The sequence below is a fragment of the Plecotus auritus genome, assembly GCF_963455305.1.
Source record: "Plecotus auritus genome assembly, chromosome: 5".
Lineage (NCBI taxonomy): Eukaryota > Metazoa > Chordata > Mammalia > Chiroptera > Vespertilionidae > Plecotus > Plecotus auritus.
The window spans coordinates 181,742,626-181,762,954 of record NC_137776.1 but is presented as its reverse complement, the minus strand read 5'-3'; the positions used below and the strand labels follow the sequence as shown (position 1 = coordinate 181,762,954).

The following is a 20,329-nucleotide window of genomic DNA, read 5'->3' as shown; positions in this document are numbered from 1 at the left end:
GAGAGAGAGACACATTGAGCGGCTGCCTCCCGCACATGCGCCTAAATGAGACTGGGGATCAAACCAGCAACCCAGGTACTTGCCCTTAACTGGGAATCAAACCCTCGACCTTTTTTTATTCTTTACAGTTGACATTCAGTATTCTTTGTATTAGTTTTAACCCTTGAACATACATCTGTTTGCTAGCACGTGTGACAAGATGAGAAGTACCCTAAAGCTGGGTGCTTTGCAGAATACTTCAGGCAGACTGTGCTGTGAGCTGAACTAGCCCCCCTTTTTCGTAAAGTACCATCTGTGCTCCAGAGAAAGGTTGACAGACAAACCCTAGAGAACTTGGCCGTCTTTTTCTCAGAAATGGATGACGTGAGCCTGTCACTCCAAGAAACAACTGACAACACTCGTTGCCAATGATCAAATTCTAGGTTTTAAGTGAAAATGGGAATTTTGGAAAACTTGTTTTGCCACTGCACGCTGGACGGCTTCCAAATAGTTTAAGACTCATCAGATCAGATAAAATGTAAACCAATGTGATTTTTAAATATTTTATAATGGAGCATGTCAACACTTAGGAGATCTACATATATTAGTGAAATATAATGTATTCCACATAACCAGGGCATGTGCTACACCATCACACGCAGGTAAAAGATCCATTCAAGGCGCAAGGTTAGGCTCGTGCGTTTTATTGTAACCAAGTATGAAAAATTCATCGCCAGGGTTTCAGATTTCACATGGCAACTGGCCTCTAAGAAACCATTACTTGTCGAGGTTTGCCATTGCACCAAATAAGAAGATCCACCATTACCTAGCAAGGCTATTGAAACTCTCCTCCGTTTCCTAACTGTATCTGCGTGAAGTTGGGTTTTTTTCCAAGCGCTTTAGCCAAAGTAAGGAATCCCCGCAGACTGAGTAGAGGAGCGGCTGTGAACATCCAGGGTCTGCAGTTAAGCCGGACACAAAAGAGATTTGCAAGAATATAAACGGTGCCACTCTCACTGTTTTTCTTGTTTGGGTTTTGTTTTGGAAAGTTCTTAAAAAATAAAAATACATACATGTCATTTACATTAACATGCAATGTACTTACTGCTTTTTAAAATGAATTAATATTTTTAAAAGTCATGGGGTCTTGAATTTCTGATAGCGTAAAAATTGATAGCTGCAACCCAGATAAACAAAGCTTATTGGGGTCCTTAATGATTTTTAAGGGGGCAGATGGGTCTTTGGAATTTCTGTCACATGACACATCAGGCAGGGGTGCATTTTGGGTAATGGCACCATCCCAAAGTAGCAAAGGCTGTTTTTGTTGTTGTTGTTATTGTTGTTGTTGTTTTAAGATCTGGAAATTTTTTCCCCCATTAAGTTTTCCACATTTTAGTCAAGAATGTAAGTGGGTTGATTAGTTTTTCATCTGTTTTGAATTTCCTCTTAGCTTCTGTCTAAAGAGTTATGCTGTGGCGATCCACGTGATAGCAGCAGGGATGAGGCGTCGCCAGGGGGTTTTCATAGCGTCAGGAGACCCAGGCTCATCGCGAGCCAGCGCTCGTGTACCTGGTACTGCGTGAGGTTTTCTTATTACGCGGACCCTGTTCTTTTAGCAGGTGCTTTATTACAGCTTGCAGCATGGTCTTAGGTACAGTAACTTTATCAAAAACACCTGGTTGGTTTGAGGCCAGTAATTTTTAAGGTGAACTCAATTCAAATGCAGATTTTTTTTTAAAAAAAGATTCAGTATCAAACCCTGTTGCTTTATATTGTATACATTAGGGCCAAAGAGAATTGCAAACTAATGGAATAGGGGGAAAATATAGTTAGACTGTTGACGAGGCAAGAGTGAAATGGAAGAGCAGATGGTCTCAGCAGGTTTTCAAGGAAACACCTTTAATGCTGAAAATAGCCAACGCTTTGGAGATGGTGGGAAATTATATGAGGGGGGCTCCCACATGGGAGTGTGTGGGAAGGCGTTTTTAAATAAAGAGGATAGCTGTGAAGCTCAATCAACAAAGTGTGCTGATTAGCAGAGAGCTTTAAAGAAGCCTTGCTCTAAATAGCCAGGGATGATTTGGAATCCTGAGAGTCATCTCCTCCCCCCTTATCCGAGGGGATACGGCCCAAGACCCCAGTGGATGGATGCCTGATCGCGGATGGTACCGAACCCTGCCTATACTATATGTTTTCCTATACATGCATGCCTATGAGAAAGTTTACTTTAGAAATTAGGCATAGTAGGAGATTAGCAATAACTAGCAATAAAACAGAATAATCGTTAACAAGAAGTTGCAATAAAAGTTGTGTGAATGTGGTCTTTCTCTCTTTTAAAATATCTTACCATCCTGTCCTCACCCTTCTTGTGATGGCGTGAGATGATACAATGCCTACGCGGTGAGAGGGAGGGAGGTGGAATTTTCCATTTTAATATTTTCAGGCAGAGGTTGACGGAGATGAACTGAATCGTGGAGGAAGAAACTGCAGATGCGGGAGACGGCTGTACTTGAACTGCTTGTATATTTGTTCTCTCAAGTAGTTGAAAGAGACCTGCAGTCTTGTGTTTACACTGTTCACTGCCTGACGGCCCTTGTCGCTAACATAAATAAAGAGCCTTGCTGAGCAGTGCTTCCTGCAACGGAATCTAGTTTATGGAATCATTGAGGACCAAGACTCTATGGACACCTTAAATATCTGTCCCTTATTTTTATGAGAATATGAAAAATTATTAGGTATAAAGACATTTCACAGTGATTATTTTTAATGAGAAAAACATGCTAGTAAAATAAAACCTTAGTTCCTACGTTGATGCTTCGCAAACTGCTCTGTGGGCCTGGATGGGACTAAGGTTGAGGAAATGACTTTTCTTCAGAAGAGGGTCTCTCGAGTTTGGGAAAGCGAGTTTCTGACTCTGCTGCCTTGCCCGCTCCCGCCGAGCTGGACTCACTGATTTATAGCTGGCACTGCTTTGAGTGGCAAGCAGAATCGAAGCACCATGATGGATTAACATCGAAGGTGCTAGATTTAAAAGCAAGCCAGAGGATGATGCTGAATGTTCACTGTAAGATTGCACTTGCCTGTGATCGGGTTAAATTGTAGCTTTGCATTTTTATATTGGACTAGAGGCCCGATGCACGAATTCATGCAAGAGTAGGCCTTCCTCGCCCCGGCTGCCGGTACCGGCTTCCCTCTGGCACCCAGGACCCGCGCTTCTCTCTCAGCACTAGCTTCGTCTGGAAGGTCGTCCCGAAGGAAGTCCAGTCTAATTAGCATATTACCCTTCTATTATTATAGACTAGAGGCCCGATGCATGAAATTCGTGCACGGGGTGGGGGGGGGGGAGTCCCTCAGCCCAGCCTGCACCCTCTCCAATCTGGGACCCCTTGAGGGATGTCCGACTGCCCGTTTAGGCCTGATCCCACCGGTGGGATCAGGCCTAAACGGGCAGTCGGACATCCCTCTCACAATCCAGGACTGCTGGCTCCCAACTGCTCGCCTGCCTGCCTTCCTGATTGCCCCTAACCGCTTATGCCTGCCAGCCTGATCACCCCCTAACCACTCCCCTGCCAGCCTGTTTGCTCCTAACTGCCCTCCCCTGCAGGCCTGGTCACCCCTAACTGCCCTCCCCTGCGGGCCTGGTCACCCCTAACTGCCCTCCCCTGCAGGCCTGGTCCCCCACAACTGCTCTCCCCTGTAGGCCTAGGTCCCCCCCAACTGCCCTTCCCTGCAGGCCCGGTCGCCCCCAACTTCCCTCCTCTGCAGGCCTGGTCACCCCTAACTGCCCTCCCCAGCAGGCTTGATCGCCCCCAACTGCCCTCCCTTGCAGGCCTGGTCCCTCCCAACTACTATCCCCTGTTGGCCTGATCGCCCACAACTGCCCTCCCTTGCAGGCCTGGTCCCTCCCAACTGCCCTCCCTTGCTGGCCATCTTGTGGTGGCCATCTTGTGTCCACATGGGGGAAGGATCTTTGACCACATGGGGGCAGCCATCTTGTGTGTTGGAGTGATGGTCAATCTGCATATTACTCTTTTATTAGATAGGATAGAGGCCTGGTGCACGGGTGGGGGCCAGCTGGTTTGCCCTGAAGGGTGTCCCGGATCAGGGTGGGGGTTCCCTTGGGGCGTGGGGCGACCTGGGCGAGGGGCCTGTGGTGGTTTGCAGGCCGGCCACACCCCTTGGCAACCCAAGCAGAGACCCTGGGATCTGGGATTTATTTATCTTCTACAATTGAAACTTTGTAGCCAGGGAGTGGAGCCAAGCCTTTTGCTCGCTCCGTGGCGGCAGCCATTTCTGTTGGGATTTATGTATCTTCTATAATTGAAACTTTGTAGCCTTAAGCAGAGGCCTGGGCCGGCCAGGGCTGCAGAAGCTTGGCTTCCTCCATCACCGTGGGCAACCCTAGCCTCCTGCTCTTTCCAGCTCCGTGGCTGCCGCCATATCTGTTTGGATTTATGTATCTTCTATCATTGAAACTTTGTAGCCTTGAGTGGAGGCCTAGGCCGGCAAGGGCAGGCGGAAAGCTTGGCTTCCTCCATTGCCGGGGAAACCCAAGCCTCCCTCCTGCTCTCTGTGGCCGTAGCCATCTTGGTTGGGTTTATTTGCATATTTGCTCCTGATTGGCTGGTGGGCGTGGCTTGTGGGCATGGCTTGTGGGTATAGCGGAGTGATGGTTAATTTGCATATTATTCTTTTATTAGATAGGATAGGAGGATTTGACACTTGCCCATTGTATGATCCTCATCCAATTCATGAAATTAGGCAGGGATTACTCTGTGTCTGGTAGGCAAATGACTGACACCGTGCGTTGTTCGGTGGCCTTTCTCTGGGAAGTCCCAGAGCTGGGACTAGAACCCTCATCCTCTGTTGATGTTACCCCTGGGAGGCAGCAAACTTTCCATCTTGGCCCCATTGCAATCCCTTCTTCCTGGTAATGTTGAGCTAACACTCTCTTCACTTGCATCGCCCTTGCCAGGCCCTCCCTCCTGGGCCTCCCTCCTGGGCCCTCCCTCCTGGGCCCTCCCTTCTGGACCCTCCCTCCTGAGCCCTCCCTCCTGGGCCTCCCTCCTGGGCCCTCCCTCCTGGACCCTCCCTCCTGGACCTTCCCTTTTGGACTCTCCCTTCTGGACCCTCCCTCCTGGGCCCTCCCTCCTGGGCCCTCCCTTCTGGACTCTCCCTTCTGGACCGAACCCTCCTGGACCTTCTCTCCTGGACCTTCCCTCCTGGACCTTCCCTCCAGGGCCCTCTCTTTTGTTTTTTTTGTTTTGTTTTGTTTTTTATTTTATTTTATTTTTTTCAGGGCCCTCTCTTTTGGACCCTCCCTCCTAGGCCCGCTCTCCTGGACCCTTCCTCCTAGGCCTGCCCTCCTGAGCCAGGCCCCCCTCCCTGATGGACACAAAGCTGAGCTGCAGCAGATCTTGGCCTTCTCATCCTTGGCTGCTGCTCACATCCACCAACTCACTGACCTCCCTCCTTGAGCTCCAAATAGATCCGTTTCCAACTCTTTTCTGGCCATGCCACTCCCTCATTCACCGAGTCACTTCACCCCCAACCGCTGCCCCTCCATGTGTGTCATCGCAGGGAGTCTCCCTGGCCGTCTCCCTTCATCCCTTCCCAGCCTCTTCACCCAGTCACCAGGCCTCGGTTATATTATCAGTAAACTCCTTCTCCCTGCTCCCATTTTCTCTCATTGGAACTGCAGCAGTCTCCTGACTGCAGTCTTCAGGCGATTCTGAACATAGCTATGGCTGTGCCACGCCCCCACCACCCTACAGCCCTTCAGTGGCTCACAGGTGCCCGTAGGAGAGCCTGAGCTTGGCATTCAAGACCTTGGGTGAACAGGCCCGGGCTTTGCTTTGTTTTATCACCTGCCACCACTCATTTCCTTGCACCCTCCCCCACCTGTGCTCCAGGGGGCGAGGTCACCTGCTTCCTGGACATCTCCCTGCCTTTGCATTAGCTGTTCCTGGAGTGCCCTGCTCATACCACACACCCCCGCCCCCCCCCCCCCCATTCTTCTAGACTAAGAACCTCAAAGCACAATGCAAATTGAGCTATATTTCTGTTCATTTTGGTCCCCCAGCTCCTAGCACCATTCCTGGCACATGGGCTTGATATGTTCAGATAAAGTCTATGTGAGTTATTTGATCTGTTTGAAGAAAGCAGTATTTTGCAGCTCTTTTCCTTCCCCTATCCTGGCCCCAAATTGCAATGAGCTGTTTTGAGTGATCACTCAGAGATAGCAATTAAGGTGCTAACAGTGCGAGTGAGTTAACGTGGGTGTGTTTCACCTCAGTCTTCGATATCCGATAGAGATTTTCCTTTGTAGTAGGACATTAATTATATCAAAAACACTTGTTTCTAATAGGGATAGAGAACATGAACAAATGGGGCAGAGATCAGAACCAAAGGCAGTTTCAAACCAAATTAGGTAATGTTGATTTAAAACTGCTCAACACAAGAGCACGGAGTACATTCATGGAAAATATCCGAACTTCGTTCTGCGTAGCAGGTTATTGTTGAGAGATCTGTCCATCGAAATTCTCTTAATCACAGAGAAAGATTATAAACTGTCTCTCTGTTTTTGTTTTTTTAAACAGGATCAATTTGACAACTTAGAAAAACACACACAGTGGGGAATTGATATTCTTGAGAAGTACATCAAATTTGTAAAGGAAAGAACAGAGATTGAACTCAGCTATGCAAAGCAACTCAGGTAAGTTGATATGGAGAAAGGTTGTTCCTTCATTAACTGTACAGTGGATGTGAGGATAGTTAATATTTTTATTTTGTAGTTTGCATGTATAATCCTTTAAATCATTCTTTTCCCCAACAGCTCAATAGAAACAGTTGTTTTTAATATAGAAAAGTAATTTTCTTAAACCAGAAGACAAAAACTAAATTATTGCTTTTAGGCTTATTTTATTTATTTATTTACTTATTTATTTATTCATTTATTTTTTGTTAATCCTCACCTGAGGATACTTTCTCTTTTGATTTTTAAGAGAATGGAAGAGAGGGAGGGGGAGGGAGAGAGAGAGAGAGAGAGAGAGAAACATTGATGTGAGAGAGACACATTGATTGGTTGCCTCCCTCACACTGCCGACTGACCAGGGCTAGGGATCCAACCTGTAACCCAGGTACATGCCCTTGACTGGGAACCGAACCCCAAGACCCTTTGGTGCATGGGCTGATGTTCTAACCACTGAGCAACATCTGCCAGGGCCCTTTAAAAAAAATTTTTTTTTTCTCTGAATTTTGGAGCAGCTGATTTTTTTTTTTTCCAGAAAACTCTTTATTGAAATAGAACTTACATAGAGAGAGAAGTGCAGAAATCACAAGTCATTCCCAGCCCCCTGAGGAGACAGAACTGACCCCTTTCTGTTCACTACCCTGCCCCCGAGGGTGGCCACTCTCCAGACGTCTGACAGCAGCAGATTTTGTCCTGCCTATATTTTATAATTTTTATTTATTGATTTTGGGGAGGGGGAGAGAGAAACATCGATTTGTTGTCCTACTTGTTTATGCATTCATTGGTTGATTCTTGTGTGTGTCCTGAAACTGGGGACCAAACCCAAAATGTTGGTGTATTGGGACGATGACCCAACCACTTGGGCTACCCGGCCAGGGCTAGTCTTGCCTGGTTTCGAACCTTCTGTGAGCATCTTCATCGGTTAGGCAGCGTTTGTGTTTGGCTCCATTGGTCTCCATTATGTCTGAGACTCCATCACATTGTTGGATGTGGTGGGAGGTGGTTTCTTTCCACTGGTTTCAGCACGTTGGTTGCATGAGTGCCTCAGTCCATCCGTCCTTTGCTTGTTTCCTCCCTGGGGATAAAGCATAGACCCAGGAGCGGAAGTGGGGTTTGGAGGCTCTGTGAGGTTTAGTGCGAGTAGATGGGGCCAGATGGTCTTCCAGAATGCTTTTGCTGATGGGTGCTCCCCAGCAGCGTGGGAGAGGCCCCATTGGAAAAGCAATTTGGCCCTCTTACATCTTTAATGATGAACATACCCAAGAAATGTATGCTTTTCTATAAAATGCTGAAAAATTTTGGTAGAACTAAGCTTGAACTTGAAGTGGCATGCAAAATCTTGAGTGATTCCTGGTTTGGTTGAGTTGGTTTGTGCAGATGGTCAAAGATCTAGATGACTTGGTTTGGAAATATTTCTTTTTAACGCAAAGGTCATCTGCACAAGGGGCATGTCACGTGTCACGGAAAGGCCGGCTTCTCCCAGGGCTGCTGTGATGTTGGGAAATAAACACCTCAGTGTTACTCCAGGCATATATTTTTTTAATTTCTTTATTGATTAAGGTATCACATATTTGTCCTCATCCCCCCGTTCCCATCCCAAACCCCTCCCCACGCATGCCCCTACCCCCCTGTTGCCGTGACCACTGGTTAGGCTTATATGCATGCATACAAGTCCTTTGGTTGATCTCTCCCCCTTACCCCCACCCTCCCCTACCTTCCCTCTGAGGTTTGACAGTCTGATTGATGATTCCCTGTCTCCGGGTCTGTTTTTGTTCATCAGTTTATGTTGCTTATCATTTCCCCTAGATGAGCGAGATCATGTGATACTAGAAATACACTTATAAGAACCGAAAATGAGACCACCAATAATGGTTATGCTGAGAGGCAAATGAATCCATCTGTGAGTTTCTTTCTGAGCCAACAGTTCTTTGAGTCCCAATTTCACTGTCAGACAGTTCCTTATGTATACATGTCAGCGATGATATTTCAGTTCTGGATGGTAGACCAATGGTGGTAATGCAGGTCCGACCCTCTCTGGTTTGGTCCTGGGCAACCTGCAGTGACACACAGCTGCTGACTGCTAGTATGGCAAGGCATCATCAGCGTCTTCCATCTCTGGACTGTTTCTCTTCTGTCTTCATGGCTGGAGCAGTCCTGTCAATTCCTCTCTGTTGCAGGAATCCACATGGTCTTGGAGTTGTTTTCTGAAAATATACAAACATCTTCTCAACCAAAAGTTAATAAATGAATCTTTTCTATAAATTTGACTTGGGATCCTTTTTAATTTTTTGCCCAAACGATTTTCCTTTGGCTTGTTTTGACACCATGTGTGTTTTTCATGGGTGTCTTGCTGTTAGCATTACAAATGAAAGTTAATTTTCTAAAGTAAAAATTTTCTAGATGTAATTTACTTACAGGATATTTTTCCTTACATGATATTCTTCTACTATCCCCCCTTTTTTGATTTAAATATTAGGAGGCTTTTGGAAATTTTATAATGTAGTCTTGATAGCTTTTAAATTTTAATTTTTTGCACTAAAATATGACTGCTTTAGGTTCATTACACATTATGCAATTTTACCATGAGATGAACTACCAATAAAAATTTTAGTTAACACTTTAGGAACAGCTTTTTGTCCAGTACCATTAATTTTTCTAGAATACTCTCTTATTTCAATTAGCCAATTTAAATTAGTCCGAGTCCGGGCATATTGTTATGGATGGCAAGTTTTGTTCCCGCTGAGGAAGTAAAACATAAGGCGTTGCTCAGTGAAACAGTTTTTATCATTTGCTGAATCCAGATTGGTTTCTAGTGCCCTGAGCGTTCATCAGCCTCATTAGTACCTGGAGGCTTTTAGAACCTCAAGTATGAATGGAGAATGAGCTGCTTCAGTTTGGTCATTTGAATGTTGCTCTGTTGGTCTTAAAAATGTTTTCTTTCATATGCAAATGGTGCCTACAGTTTTAGCCAAAGTAAGGTCTCACCGTCTGGATTTCTCTCTGTGTTCTTTCTCCTTTTCCTATTAGCACAGGTCCTCTCTGCTGGCGGCTGTGTCCCTCTCTCCTCTGGCTTTGCAGGGTTGTTACCGGATGTCATTAGGGATGGATGTCATTAGGGATGTCCTTAGGTTGGTCCTCACACGGTTCTGCATCTGTTCTGTGTCACGAGGGGAGTGCTTTCTTAGTCCCCCGCTTTCCCAGGATGTACCCGCTCCCATCACTCTGGGGAGGGAACTGAGTGAGGACTCCGGTAACAAGACGGGGGGCTCACCCCAAGTTCCAGGATAGGCTTGAGGTGAAATAGAACAACTCCCCATTGACCGTGTACCCACTGCGGGTCACGTTTCACACCCTGAAACAGAGTGTGGGTATTCCAGCCCTGATGGTAACTCCGGGAAGCCGTTCTCCTGGGATTTAAATGGTAACGTTTGTTTCATTACGTCCCTGAGAGGTACCTACATTGTCCTTGTTGGGAGGCGTTGACGAGGAAAGCTTACGAGTAATTGAATAAATGCTTGGGACAAGTCTCCCAGCCTGGTCTGCACTCTCAGCTGGGCCCTGCACGCTGAGCCCACTCGCACTACTGATCTTGCGCCTGTGTTTCCACTTTCCCAAGCGACTCTTCGCAGTTCCTTTTACGTCAGCCCCCAACACCCCGATCGCTTCCTCCTTCACTGAGAAAATGGAAGCAGTCAGGAGAAGCTGTCCTCACCTGCAGGCATGTACCCCCAGCTCTAACCCCCCCTCCCCCATGCTCCTGTCTGAACCCAGGTCCCCTCTTGGGCACTGGGGCTCCCTGCTCTCTGGCCGCACAGCTCTGCCCCAGGTCCTCCTCGCTCCTCCCACAGAGCTCTCGGCTCTCCTGGGCTGTTCGCATCAGCCCAGGGCGCCCTGTGTATTGCTAAGAAACAAGCCCTTGAGCTCACCTGCCCCCCAGCTGCCGCCATGTCTTTGCTTCCTTCCCTTGGCAGCAAAAGTTCTCAAAAGTGCCCTTACTTGCTGCCTTGATTGCTTTCTGCTCGCCAGCGCTGCTCCTCAAAGACACCAGTGACCCCATGTTGCTCATGTCGCCTGGCCTCTGTCCCAGCATCCGCGCCCTCGGCCGCTCTGACAGGGGCATGCCCCTGCCTCCTCATCGGGCGCAGGATCTCCGAGGCCACGCCTTGTAGATATGCCTTCATGCTGCCCCCTCGCTGCTCTCAGAAAGAGGTCACACGAACTCTCCGTTTGGAGGTCTGAGACGCCTGAAATGGACATCGGAAACGGAATCTCTCCGCACGAATCCGCATCTCCACAGCCCGCTTCCCCGCGCGCTTCCTGCTTAGCCGGAGCCCTAGAGCCATCTTTGGCTCCCATCTTCCTCTCAGGCTTGCCCGCTCCCAGCCAAGCTGTCAGGAAGGCCCGGCGACGCTCCCTCCGATCGATCCAGGATCCCACCACTTCTCGTGACCTAGCGCCCCGCGCCTTCGCCTGGATTACTGTCCCCAAACTGGATCCCTTACCTTAGTCCACCCTCTCCCCTCCCGTCTGTCTGTTTTCCACAAAGAGCAGATCATGGCGTTCCTCTGTGCAAAACACCAACACCTCCCCGTTTCACTCAGAGGGAACCAGGATCCGCAGGGAGGACGTCCCAGAGCGCTGCGTGATCGGGTCCCGTACCCCTCCGACATCATCTCCTTCCTCTCTCCTCCTGCTGACCTCTGCCCTAACCATTCTGGCTCCTCGCTGTTTCCTGTGCACGCCAGGCATGCCTTCACCCAGGGGTGCATTGGCCCTGCCATGGAGAGGTCCCCTGTGTGTCCTTCCCCCAGGAGCCACGTGGCCAGCACCCCATCTCCCCCGCGTCTTTGTTCGGATGTCATCTGCTCCGTGGCTGCTCTACTGTTCAGCGTTTCCATAGCGCCCAAACTTCCTAGCATTCTGTGTAACTTCATCTATTGTATTTGTTGTTCGTCGCTCCTGCCCCTTCCCTGCTGGAATGTAAGCCCCCCCAGGGCAGGGCTCCGTGTGGACCAGTGCCTGGCCACCATAGAGCTCAGTACGTAGTTGGAGGAAGCTGGAGGAAGCGTGCCTCAGCCGGGTACAGGTGTAAGGTGAGCTACTTGGTCCGCAGGGTTCCGGGAGAATTATGTGTTTGCACAGGCCTGTGAGAGCCAGTGAGGGTTTCACCACAAACAGAACAACTAACAACGTGTCCCCAGGGCTCCAGGGGGACTCTAATGAGCGACACACAGGAAGTGCCTGAGCCTCAGGAGCTCACCTGCTCACTGTGGAAAAGAGGCTGCATGCAAATACACAAGGAAGTAAATCACTTAAAGATAGCATTTCCTCCCCAAATAGGTAAAGCCAGTGATGCGATAGAGCATGACGCGGGCCGGGGTCGCGTAGCTGGCCGGCCAGGGGAAACCCACCGAGACCGCAGGTTGAAGAGGAGGCAGGTGGAGTCTGGGAGTAGCTCTGCTTGGCCGTGTACAAGCGCTGAGGTGGGAACGTGGTCAAGGAACAGAGAGGCCAATGTGACTGGAGTACATTCAACAAATAGTTTCTTAAACTATAAGTATGATGCTGAAAAATCCGCATGATCTTCCTTTCTTTTTTTTTTTTTTAATATATTTTATTGATTTTTTACAGAGAGGAAGGGAGAGGGATAGAGAGTTAGAAACATCAATGATGACAGAAACATCTATCAGCTGCCTCCCGCACACCCCCCACTGGGGATGTGCCCGCAACCAAGGTACATGCCCTTGACTGGAATTGAACCTGGGACCCTTCAGTCCTCAGGCCGACGCTCTGTCCACTGAGCCAAACCGGTTAGGGCCGCATGATCTTTCTTTTAAAATACATTTTTTATTGATTTTAGAGAGGAAGGAAGAGGGATAGAGAAATAGAAACATCCATGATGAGAGAGAATCATTGATCGGCTGCCTCCTGCTGCCCTCCACTAGGAATTGAGCCCGCAACCCAGGCATGTGCCCTTGGCTGGAATCGAACCTGGGACCCTTCAGTCCGCAGGCCGACGCTCTATCCACTGAGCCAAACCAACTAGGGCGATCCGCATGATCTTTTGGGGGAGACATCATCATTAAATAATTTTTTTTTTTCTGCGTTGGAGGAAAAATGGCCAATTTAGTTTAGGCATAGATGATGATCGGGACTTTGGCTTCTGTAGGTCAGTGGCTGGCAAACTACACAGCCCTTGGTCAAATCCGCCCACTGCCTGGTCTTAAAAATAAATAAAGTCTCATTGGAATACAGCCACATCCATTCATTTATGTATTGTCTATGGCTGCTTTTGCAAAAAACGATGGTAGTTGAATAGGTGTAACCAAGACCGCGTGACCGTGACCTGTTTGCAAGTCTAAAATATTTACTGAGTGCCCTTTACCGAAAAAGCTTGTTGACCCAGCTAGCGTGATTAAGGGTCCAACTCCTAATAGAATTTAAAAACATCTGTATCCTGTGTAAGAGCACCAACTATTGATTGCCCTTAGCAACTGTTTCCCTTTACAAAAAAACACACACAAAAACTAAATCTTTTGTTATGACCTGATAGTGAATGCATATGATTAAAATCTGGAAATGCCAGAGGTACAGAATGGTGTGCAGTGAAGTGTCCCGTGTGTTACCCTCTCCCCAGGGACAGTAAATGCTCTCAGTCTTTTATGTGTCCTTCCGGAGAGATATTACGCACGCACGCACGCACGCACACACGCACACACACGCACACACACGCACGCACAGCGGCTCAATGTGCCCTGGCCTTCCTGTGCCCAGAAGATTGTTCTGAGGCTCATTTTTATGTTTTGCAGCTTTACAGTGTTGTGGTGGATGGGTGGATGTGTTGACTGTTTCCAATTGTTTGCAATTCTGAACAAAGTTGCAATAAATAACCTTGAAGAATGCACTTGCCCAAGCAAATCTAGAGGATAAATCCCTAAAGTAATACTTGGGTTGGTAGGGTTTGCCCAGTGGCCCTCCTCAGGGGCCGTGACCATCAGCACTCTCTGTGGCAGCGCTGTTCTCTTGGCCCTCAGTGCTTCCGTCACCAGTGCCAACCTGAAATGTAAAAATCGGGAAGTCTGAGCGTTAATTTGTGTTTGTCTTCGTATGAATGTGGTCCATGTTTTTATACAGTTGAGCCATTTGTACTTTCTTCTTGATGAGCCATTCATGTCCTGGTCAATGTTTTGTTTTGTTTTGTTTTTGTTTTTTTAGCTCATTGTATATATAGGGCAACTATGTAGAAACCATTTTATAAAGTGTGGCATATTGTATATACAAGGTATTACATTTAAATTTGCTTTCACTGTAGAAAAGACACTAAAGTGAAACTGAAGGATTTGCTGAACTTTATTAAACAGACTCCTAAGATGTAGCAAAAAGATTATGGAAACCTGTAGAGTGTCCTTACTGTTTGCTTTTATAAAGCCCCATGTTGTAATTTTGAACAGGCTCCATTGACTCACTGCTAGGAAGGAGAAGAAAATGTATTTACGTGTTTCGCTTCCTCTTCTAATCAAATTATGTACTTTGGTCTGTAACATGATTTCCACAGTTAATTTATCTTAATTCTGTATTTAAAAATAGATTCGTGCTCACCACCATGGCTTCTGCCATAGCTCCTCCACTTGCTGGAATCAAGAAAAGAGGGATACATTCCCCCTGAGAAAGAGCCAGTGGCATAATCCGGGAGCTCTTTCTGGGTGGAGGCGCCTCTGTCCTTGACTACAATGTAGCCTGGCTGTTCTCTGTCCCACGTCCCTGCTCTGCAGACTTGGCTGCAGCTGTGTGTTGGTGGCAACCTGTGGGGCCCGCCAGCTTCTTTGTCTCTGTGGGTGACTTGCTCTTTTGAGGGTACCTGTGGAGACGTTTTTGGTCCCTCGGCGGTTTGAGAGCTTTCCCAGGCTGTCCTTGTGTGGACCCTTGGGTCAGTATTTCAGGCCCTTTCCTATGCGATTCAATTCTTCATTGTTTTCGGGGGGAACTTCCTTCCGTTGGATCTAATTCTTTTTTTCTTTTCTACTTACGGGTTAGATACTTCAGAGACAGGAGTTTTCCTTATGTTCTTGTCCTCTTGTTCTTTGCCTGGTCTTTTTTTCCCCCCTCATGATGTTAGCTGTTTTTCACCTGGGCATTCTCTCTAAACTTCCCTCTCTGAAATTTGATAGCCAGCCTAGTTTATATTAGTTCTATAATTGAGTGTTTTAGTTCTTCGTTCCTTTTCTTGCCTCGCAGTCTCCCCTTTTATCTGACTCTGTTTTATCCTGTGATCTGAGGGTTCTGGCTCTGCCGGCTTTGCGTTTTTATTAAGTTGGTCTGTAGTGGAAGCTATGCTGGAGGAGTTTGGTTTAGTGTCTTTTCCTTGAATGTTTTCTTCCAGGTTGAGTTTTCTCTGTTATCCACTTCCTCCCTCCCCCGCTCCCTTCCTCCTTCCCTTTTCTTCTGTGTTACAGATTGTATCTTCTCAGCTGGCTTGTATTGAACACGGGCAGTTGAGTAAGATGTGGTTCCGAGGACAGACTAGGGTCCCAATGCCTAGGATGCAGTCTTGGTCCTTTTATTAATTTGGGGCAAAATACTCTGTTTTATGTTTTCATCTGTAAAATGGAAATAATACTAATTCCTCCTTATAAGGTTGTTGGGGGGACTTACTGAGTTGAGCATGTAAACTGCTAGGCTGGTGCCTAAGCCAGCTTTTGTCATCACCAGAAGCATCATCGGGGCTTCTGTGTGCAGAGAGTGTCCATGAAGATCCCGTCCCTGCTTCTAGTGCCTTCCGTCTTTCCCTCTGAGCTCCAGCACAGGGCGAGGGTCGGGGGAGGGCTTGGTTAGAGGTTCGTTTGGGGGTTTACTCTGTGAGGTCAAAGGTGTATCCTCTTCCTTGGAATCCTAGTTTGGGGTGATCTCGCCCTGGGCGGCCTGACTGTCTTGTCATTGTCCCCAGGTGCTTGCTGAGTCCTCCGTTCACTTCTGTTTGTGTCAGCATTCGGGGTCGCATGGACTTACCCCCTGTGGCAGTGAGGCTCAGCCAGTGTCCATGCTGTGCTGCCCCAGAATCTCCGTCCCCACCCAGCCCCCACTTTCCAAAGTGTGCAGACTGGGGTTACGCACCTTTCCTTACCGATTTATTTGCTGTTGTTGACCATATTCCTGGCTGTTAATTTTCACCTCTTGTTGTTGGGAACGCACAATTCTCTGATCGAAGTTTCTTCTGCCATCTCTTTTCCAGAAATCTTGTGGGGGAGCTTTTAAAAAATCAAAGAAAGAGAGAAAACAAAACAGAACATTCCTGGACCCAACCCTGGATCTTCCATTTCAGAGGATCTGGGCTGGGGCCCAACTGTCTCCTTTTTAAAAGCCTTTCTCGGCGGTTCTTACGATCAACCGAGTTTAAATGCAGTGCCCTTATGAAAGGTCGTATATTTTCCCCTTACCTTTTAATTAGTCTCTCTGAAGAGCAAGTTAAGTCTATAAAACACTTACAGTTTTTCAGGAAGATCCATAAATTTAAAGATGCCTTTTGTGGCTTGTTGGCTTGCTTGTTTTTTTCAGAATAACCTCATACAAATAAGCCTGTCTCAGCGAAGAGAAATGGGAGTGGATCTTTTTTTCTGTCCTGGTCCCGAGAGACATCCTTTAGACCTGGAGCTCACCTCTAGGCGCTTAAGCTTTCAGTTTTCTGGGGTGAATTATTCACCGATGCTCTTAGGAAGCATTTGGCTGCTTAGATGCCAACGTGGTCAGTGGCACGCAGTCACCTGACCCTGGTGGTCCTCACAGGGTGTCACCTGCCACGGTCTCCAATCCTGTGTAGGGTTTGACTGTTTAATGGAAATAAAGAAAGCTGGTTTCACCTGGGTTTGTTCAAGTGATTGTAAGGTTTAATCAGAGATGTAAGACTTAACCCGACCGAAACCAATAAGTTGACCAAGACAAGCAGCTTAAAAGCAAAAAATCGCGTTTATTGAAAGCTCTCGGGTGAGGTCCCGCGGTCCGAGAGCACAGGCCGGGGGAGTCACACTTATTCACCGGTGGGCTCACTGGTGGGCTTAGAGAAAATGAATTCAAATTCTAAGCAAGGCTACAAGCAGAACTTCCCTTTTTATTAAAGAGCCAGCCTTATGTGCACTTAGTGGTTATCTCGCTGCTGGCCTTGAAAACAACACAGTTCTATCCAATTAAAAATGCACCTGGCATGGCATTGAAATTATGGGCATATCTAGTCTCTGGCCTACAAGGTCAGACAGCTTAAGTTTATTTTCCTCATTATTCAAGCAGGCTAAAGCAGGCTAGAAAGCAAAGTTTGTAAAGTTCCTGCTTTCCCAGCCCCAGACCTTACAGTGATGTTACCTTCAACTGGATGTAAAAATTATTTGTATGGCTACTAAGGACTGGAAGCTAAAAAGAAAGTGAGGATTAAAAAGAAAACACCTTGCCCTAACTCAGTGGTCGGCAAACTGCGGCTCGCGAGCCACATGCGGCTCTTTGGCCCCTTGAGTGTGGCTCTTCCACAAAATACCACGGCCTGGGCGAGTCTATTTTGAAGAAGTGGCGTTAGAAGAAGTTTAAGTTTAAAAAATTTGGCTCTCAAAAGAAATTTCAATCATTGTACTGTTGATATTTGGCTCTGTGGACTAATGAGTTTGCTGACCACTGCCCTAACTGGTTTGGCTCAGTGGATAGAGCGTCGGCCTGTAGACTGAGGGGTCCCGGGTTCGATTCCGGTCAAGGGCATGTACCTTGGTTGCAGGCACATCCCCGTAGGAGGTGTGCAGGAGGCAGCTGATCGATTTTTCTCTCTCATCAATGTTTCTGACTCTCTGTCCCTCTCTCTTCCTCTCTCTAAAAAAGTCAATAAAGTATATAAAAAAGAAAAGAAAACACCTTGAGCCCAGCTGTGGTGGCTCAGTGGCTGAGCGTCAATCTATGACCCGGGAGGTCAGGGTTTGATTCCCAGTCAGGGCACATCCCGAGTTGCGGGCTCAATCCCCAGTGGGGGGCGTGCAGAAGGCAGCCAATCAATGATTCTCTCTCATCATTGATGTGTCTATCTCTCTCTCCCTCTCCCTTCCTCTCTGAAATCAATAAAAATACATTTTTTACAAAACGAAACAAAACACCTATCGTTGAAGTTTAGAAAGAATTTTAAATAGGGTTTGAATTTGGAAGTGGCGTTTTCCATTGGTGAGATAGAACTACCAGGAGAAGTGGCTAATGTTTAAAACCGTGCACTAAGCCGCTCACATGCCGGCCTTGTTCAATGCCAGACTCGCCCACAGACGCTGCTCTCAGTGAGTCCGGAGAAGAATCGGTGGTTGTGGAGGCCTCCTTTGTCCCTGGCTCCCCTGTGGCGCCACCTGAGGAGTTATTTTTACTAACCCTGCCTTGTAAGGACTGGTGGTGACCAACTCAGTTGTACTGTGCTTTCAGCAGACAAGGTTTCTCTCTTTTGCATTATTTTTTCTCTAAGGCACGTTCTTTAAGAAAATACTGCCTTTCCACTTTTTTTAAAAAAAATCTAGATTTATTAGAGAGACTGTGTTCTGTATCCCGAGCATCAGTAGAGAAAGCATGAAGTGTAAGGGCAGAGGGTGAGGTGGGAACCTGGTGGAGGGGAGCTATGGGGGAAAAAAGAGGAACAATTGTAATAATCTGAACAATAAAGATTTATTAAATTTAAAAAAATAAAAAAATAAAAATAAATAAATAAGAAAAAAAAAAAAGAGTAGCTCCCGTGATAGCAGCTTCAATCAGTACATTCTCCCGTCGGTTTGCCTGTGACGCTTAAATTGTTACAGATTATTTTTAAATAATTGCAGCAATAGATACTCTCTTGGGTGTTATATAGTCCCTGGGAATTCCCAGACTTGAAGCGACCATAGAGTTTGTTTCACCCACCACCTGGGACTCACAGGTGAGGAACTGGAAGCGCAGACTTGCTATTGACCTGTCCAGGGTCACACCGTCCAGGCTCAAGGGCGCCTGGAGTCCCAGAGCAATGTCCTTGTTCCTGAAATCCCATTAAAACTGAATCACTGATTGGCTGCCTTCTGCACGCCCCCCACTGGGGATTGAGCCCGCAACCCGGGGATGTGCCCTGACTGGGAATCAAACCCTGACCTCCCGGGTCATCATCAGAAATCCCATTAAAGTAGCATCATCAAAACGGCCAGTTTATTACTGCACCTCTTTATAGGCGAATCTGTGGATTCGGGGGAAGTGGAAGAAATGAAATGTGCAAATGAAGGTAGCTACTAGAAAAGGGGATAGCCACACGCCAGAAACAGGACGTGAATGCCGAGCGGCTGCCCAGGGGAGCCCCACTGTGGGCCACCCGTCAGCCTCCCGCTGGGTCTCCAACTCCAGCGACCCGGCTGGGAGCCGCGGAAAGCAGCCGGGGGACCGGAGCCAGCGAGGCATGGTGGTTCTTTCCAGGATGGCCTCTGGGTCTTTGTGTAAATCTAAGCTGAGTGTTGAGGACAGCACTTGCATTCCGGACCTGGGGATGGGGTTAGGAAGAGACACTGGGACGACACTGGCTCATCGGAGTGTGTTCAGTGCAAACCTGTGAGGCAGCATCAGAGGTCTCCTAAGGCCCTGGCTGGGTAGCTCAGTTGCTTAGATTCCTGATACTCCAAGGTTGCAGGTTCGATTCCTAGTCAGGGCACATACAAGAATCAACCAGTGAGTGCATGAATAAGTGGAACAACAAGTTGATGGTTTTTTTCTCTTTCTCTCTTAAAAAAATCAATTAAAAATTTTTTTGAAAAGTCCTCTATCAAGTGTCCTCAAACTACGGCCCGCGGGCCACATGTGGCCCGCCAAGGACATTTATCCGGCCCACCAGGTGCCGCTGCCTGTCCTGCTTAGCAGCCGACTCGTCCCGGGCCCGCAGTGCGCATAGGAATTTGTTCATAGTTGTTTTTTTTAAAACTATAGTCCAGCCCTCCAATGGTCTGAGGGACAGTGAACTGGCCCCCTGTTTAAAAAGTTTGAGGACCGCCGAAACCGGTTTGGCTCAGTGGATAGAGCGTCGGCCTGAGGACTGAAGGGTCCCGGGTTCGATTCCAGTCAAGGGCACGTACCTTGGTTGCGGGCACATCCCCAGTAGAAGGTGTGCAGGAGGCAGCTGGTCGATGTTTCTCTCTCATCGATGTTTCTAACTCTCTATCCCTCTCTCTTCCTCTCTGTAAAAAATCAATAAAATATATTTTAAAAAAATAAAAAGTTTGAGGACCCCTGAAATGATAGCATAAACATCACCCCCAAGTTGTCTCTACTGCCTTAGAAGACTTATTTACTAGCCCTAGAGGGGAGCTGCCGCCCAGGCTTGACCACATGCCCTTGGCACTATGGTTCTTTTTTATTTTTATTTTTATTTTTTATTCTTAATTTAAACATTTGGACCCAGTGCACGTGCTTCCCGGAATTTAGAGCAGTGATGCTCAACGGAAGATGATCACAGGGCCGTGGTGGCCCTCAGCTCAGTGCTACATGGAAGCCACTGCGTGTACACACGTGGCCTGTGCTCTCCAGTGAAGTCAAGCAGGCTGTCCACGGCTCCACCTGTGAGCCAAGACGCGGCTGTGCAATCCTTCC

The 20,329-nt window shown here is 47.5% G+C and overlaps 1 protein-coding gene across 12 annotated transcripts in view; it reads left to right on the top strand.

Annotated features, from left to right (window-relative positions):
• Positions 1-20,329, top strand: part of FNBP1 (formin binding protein 1) — a 110,161-nt gene that overhangs the window by 33,603 nt on the left and 56,229 nt on the right. For all 12 annotated transcript variants that reach the window (XM_080670212.1, XM_080670211.1, XM_080670209.1 and 9 more), the window contains exon 2: positions 6,579-6,694. In XM_080670212.1, the coding sequence (XP_080526338.1) occupies positions 6,579-6,694 (116 nt within the window). The remainder of the gene's footprint in view (positions 1-6,578; positions 6,695-20,329) is intronic.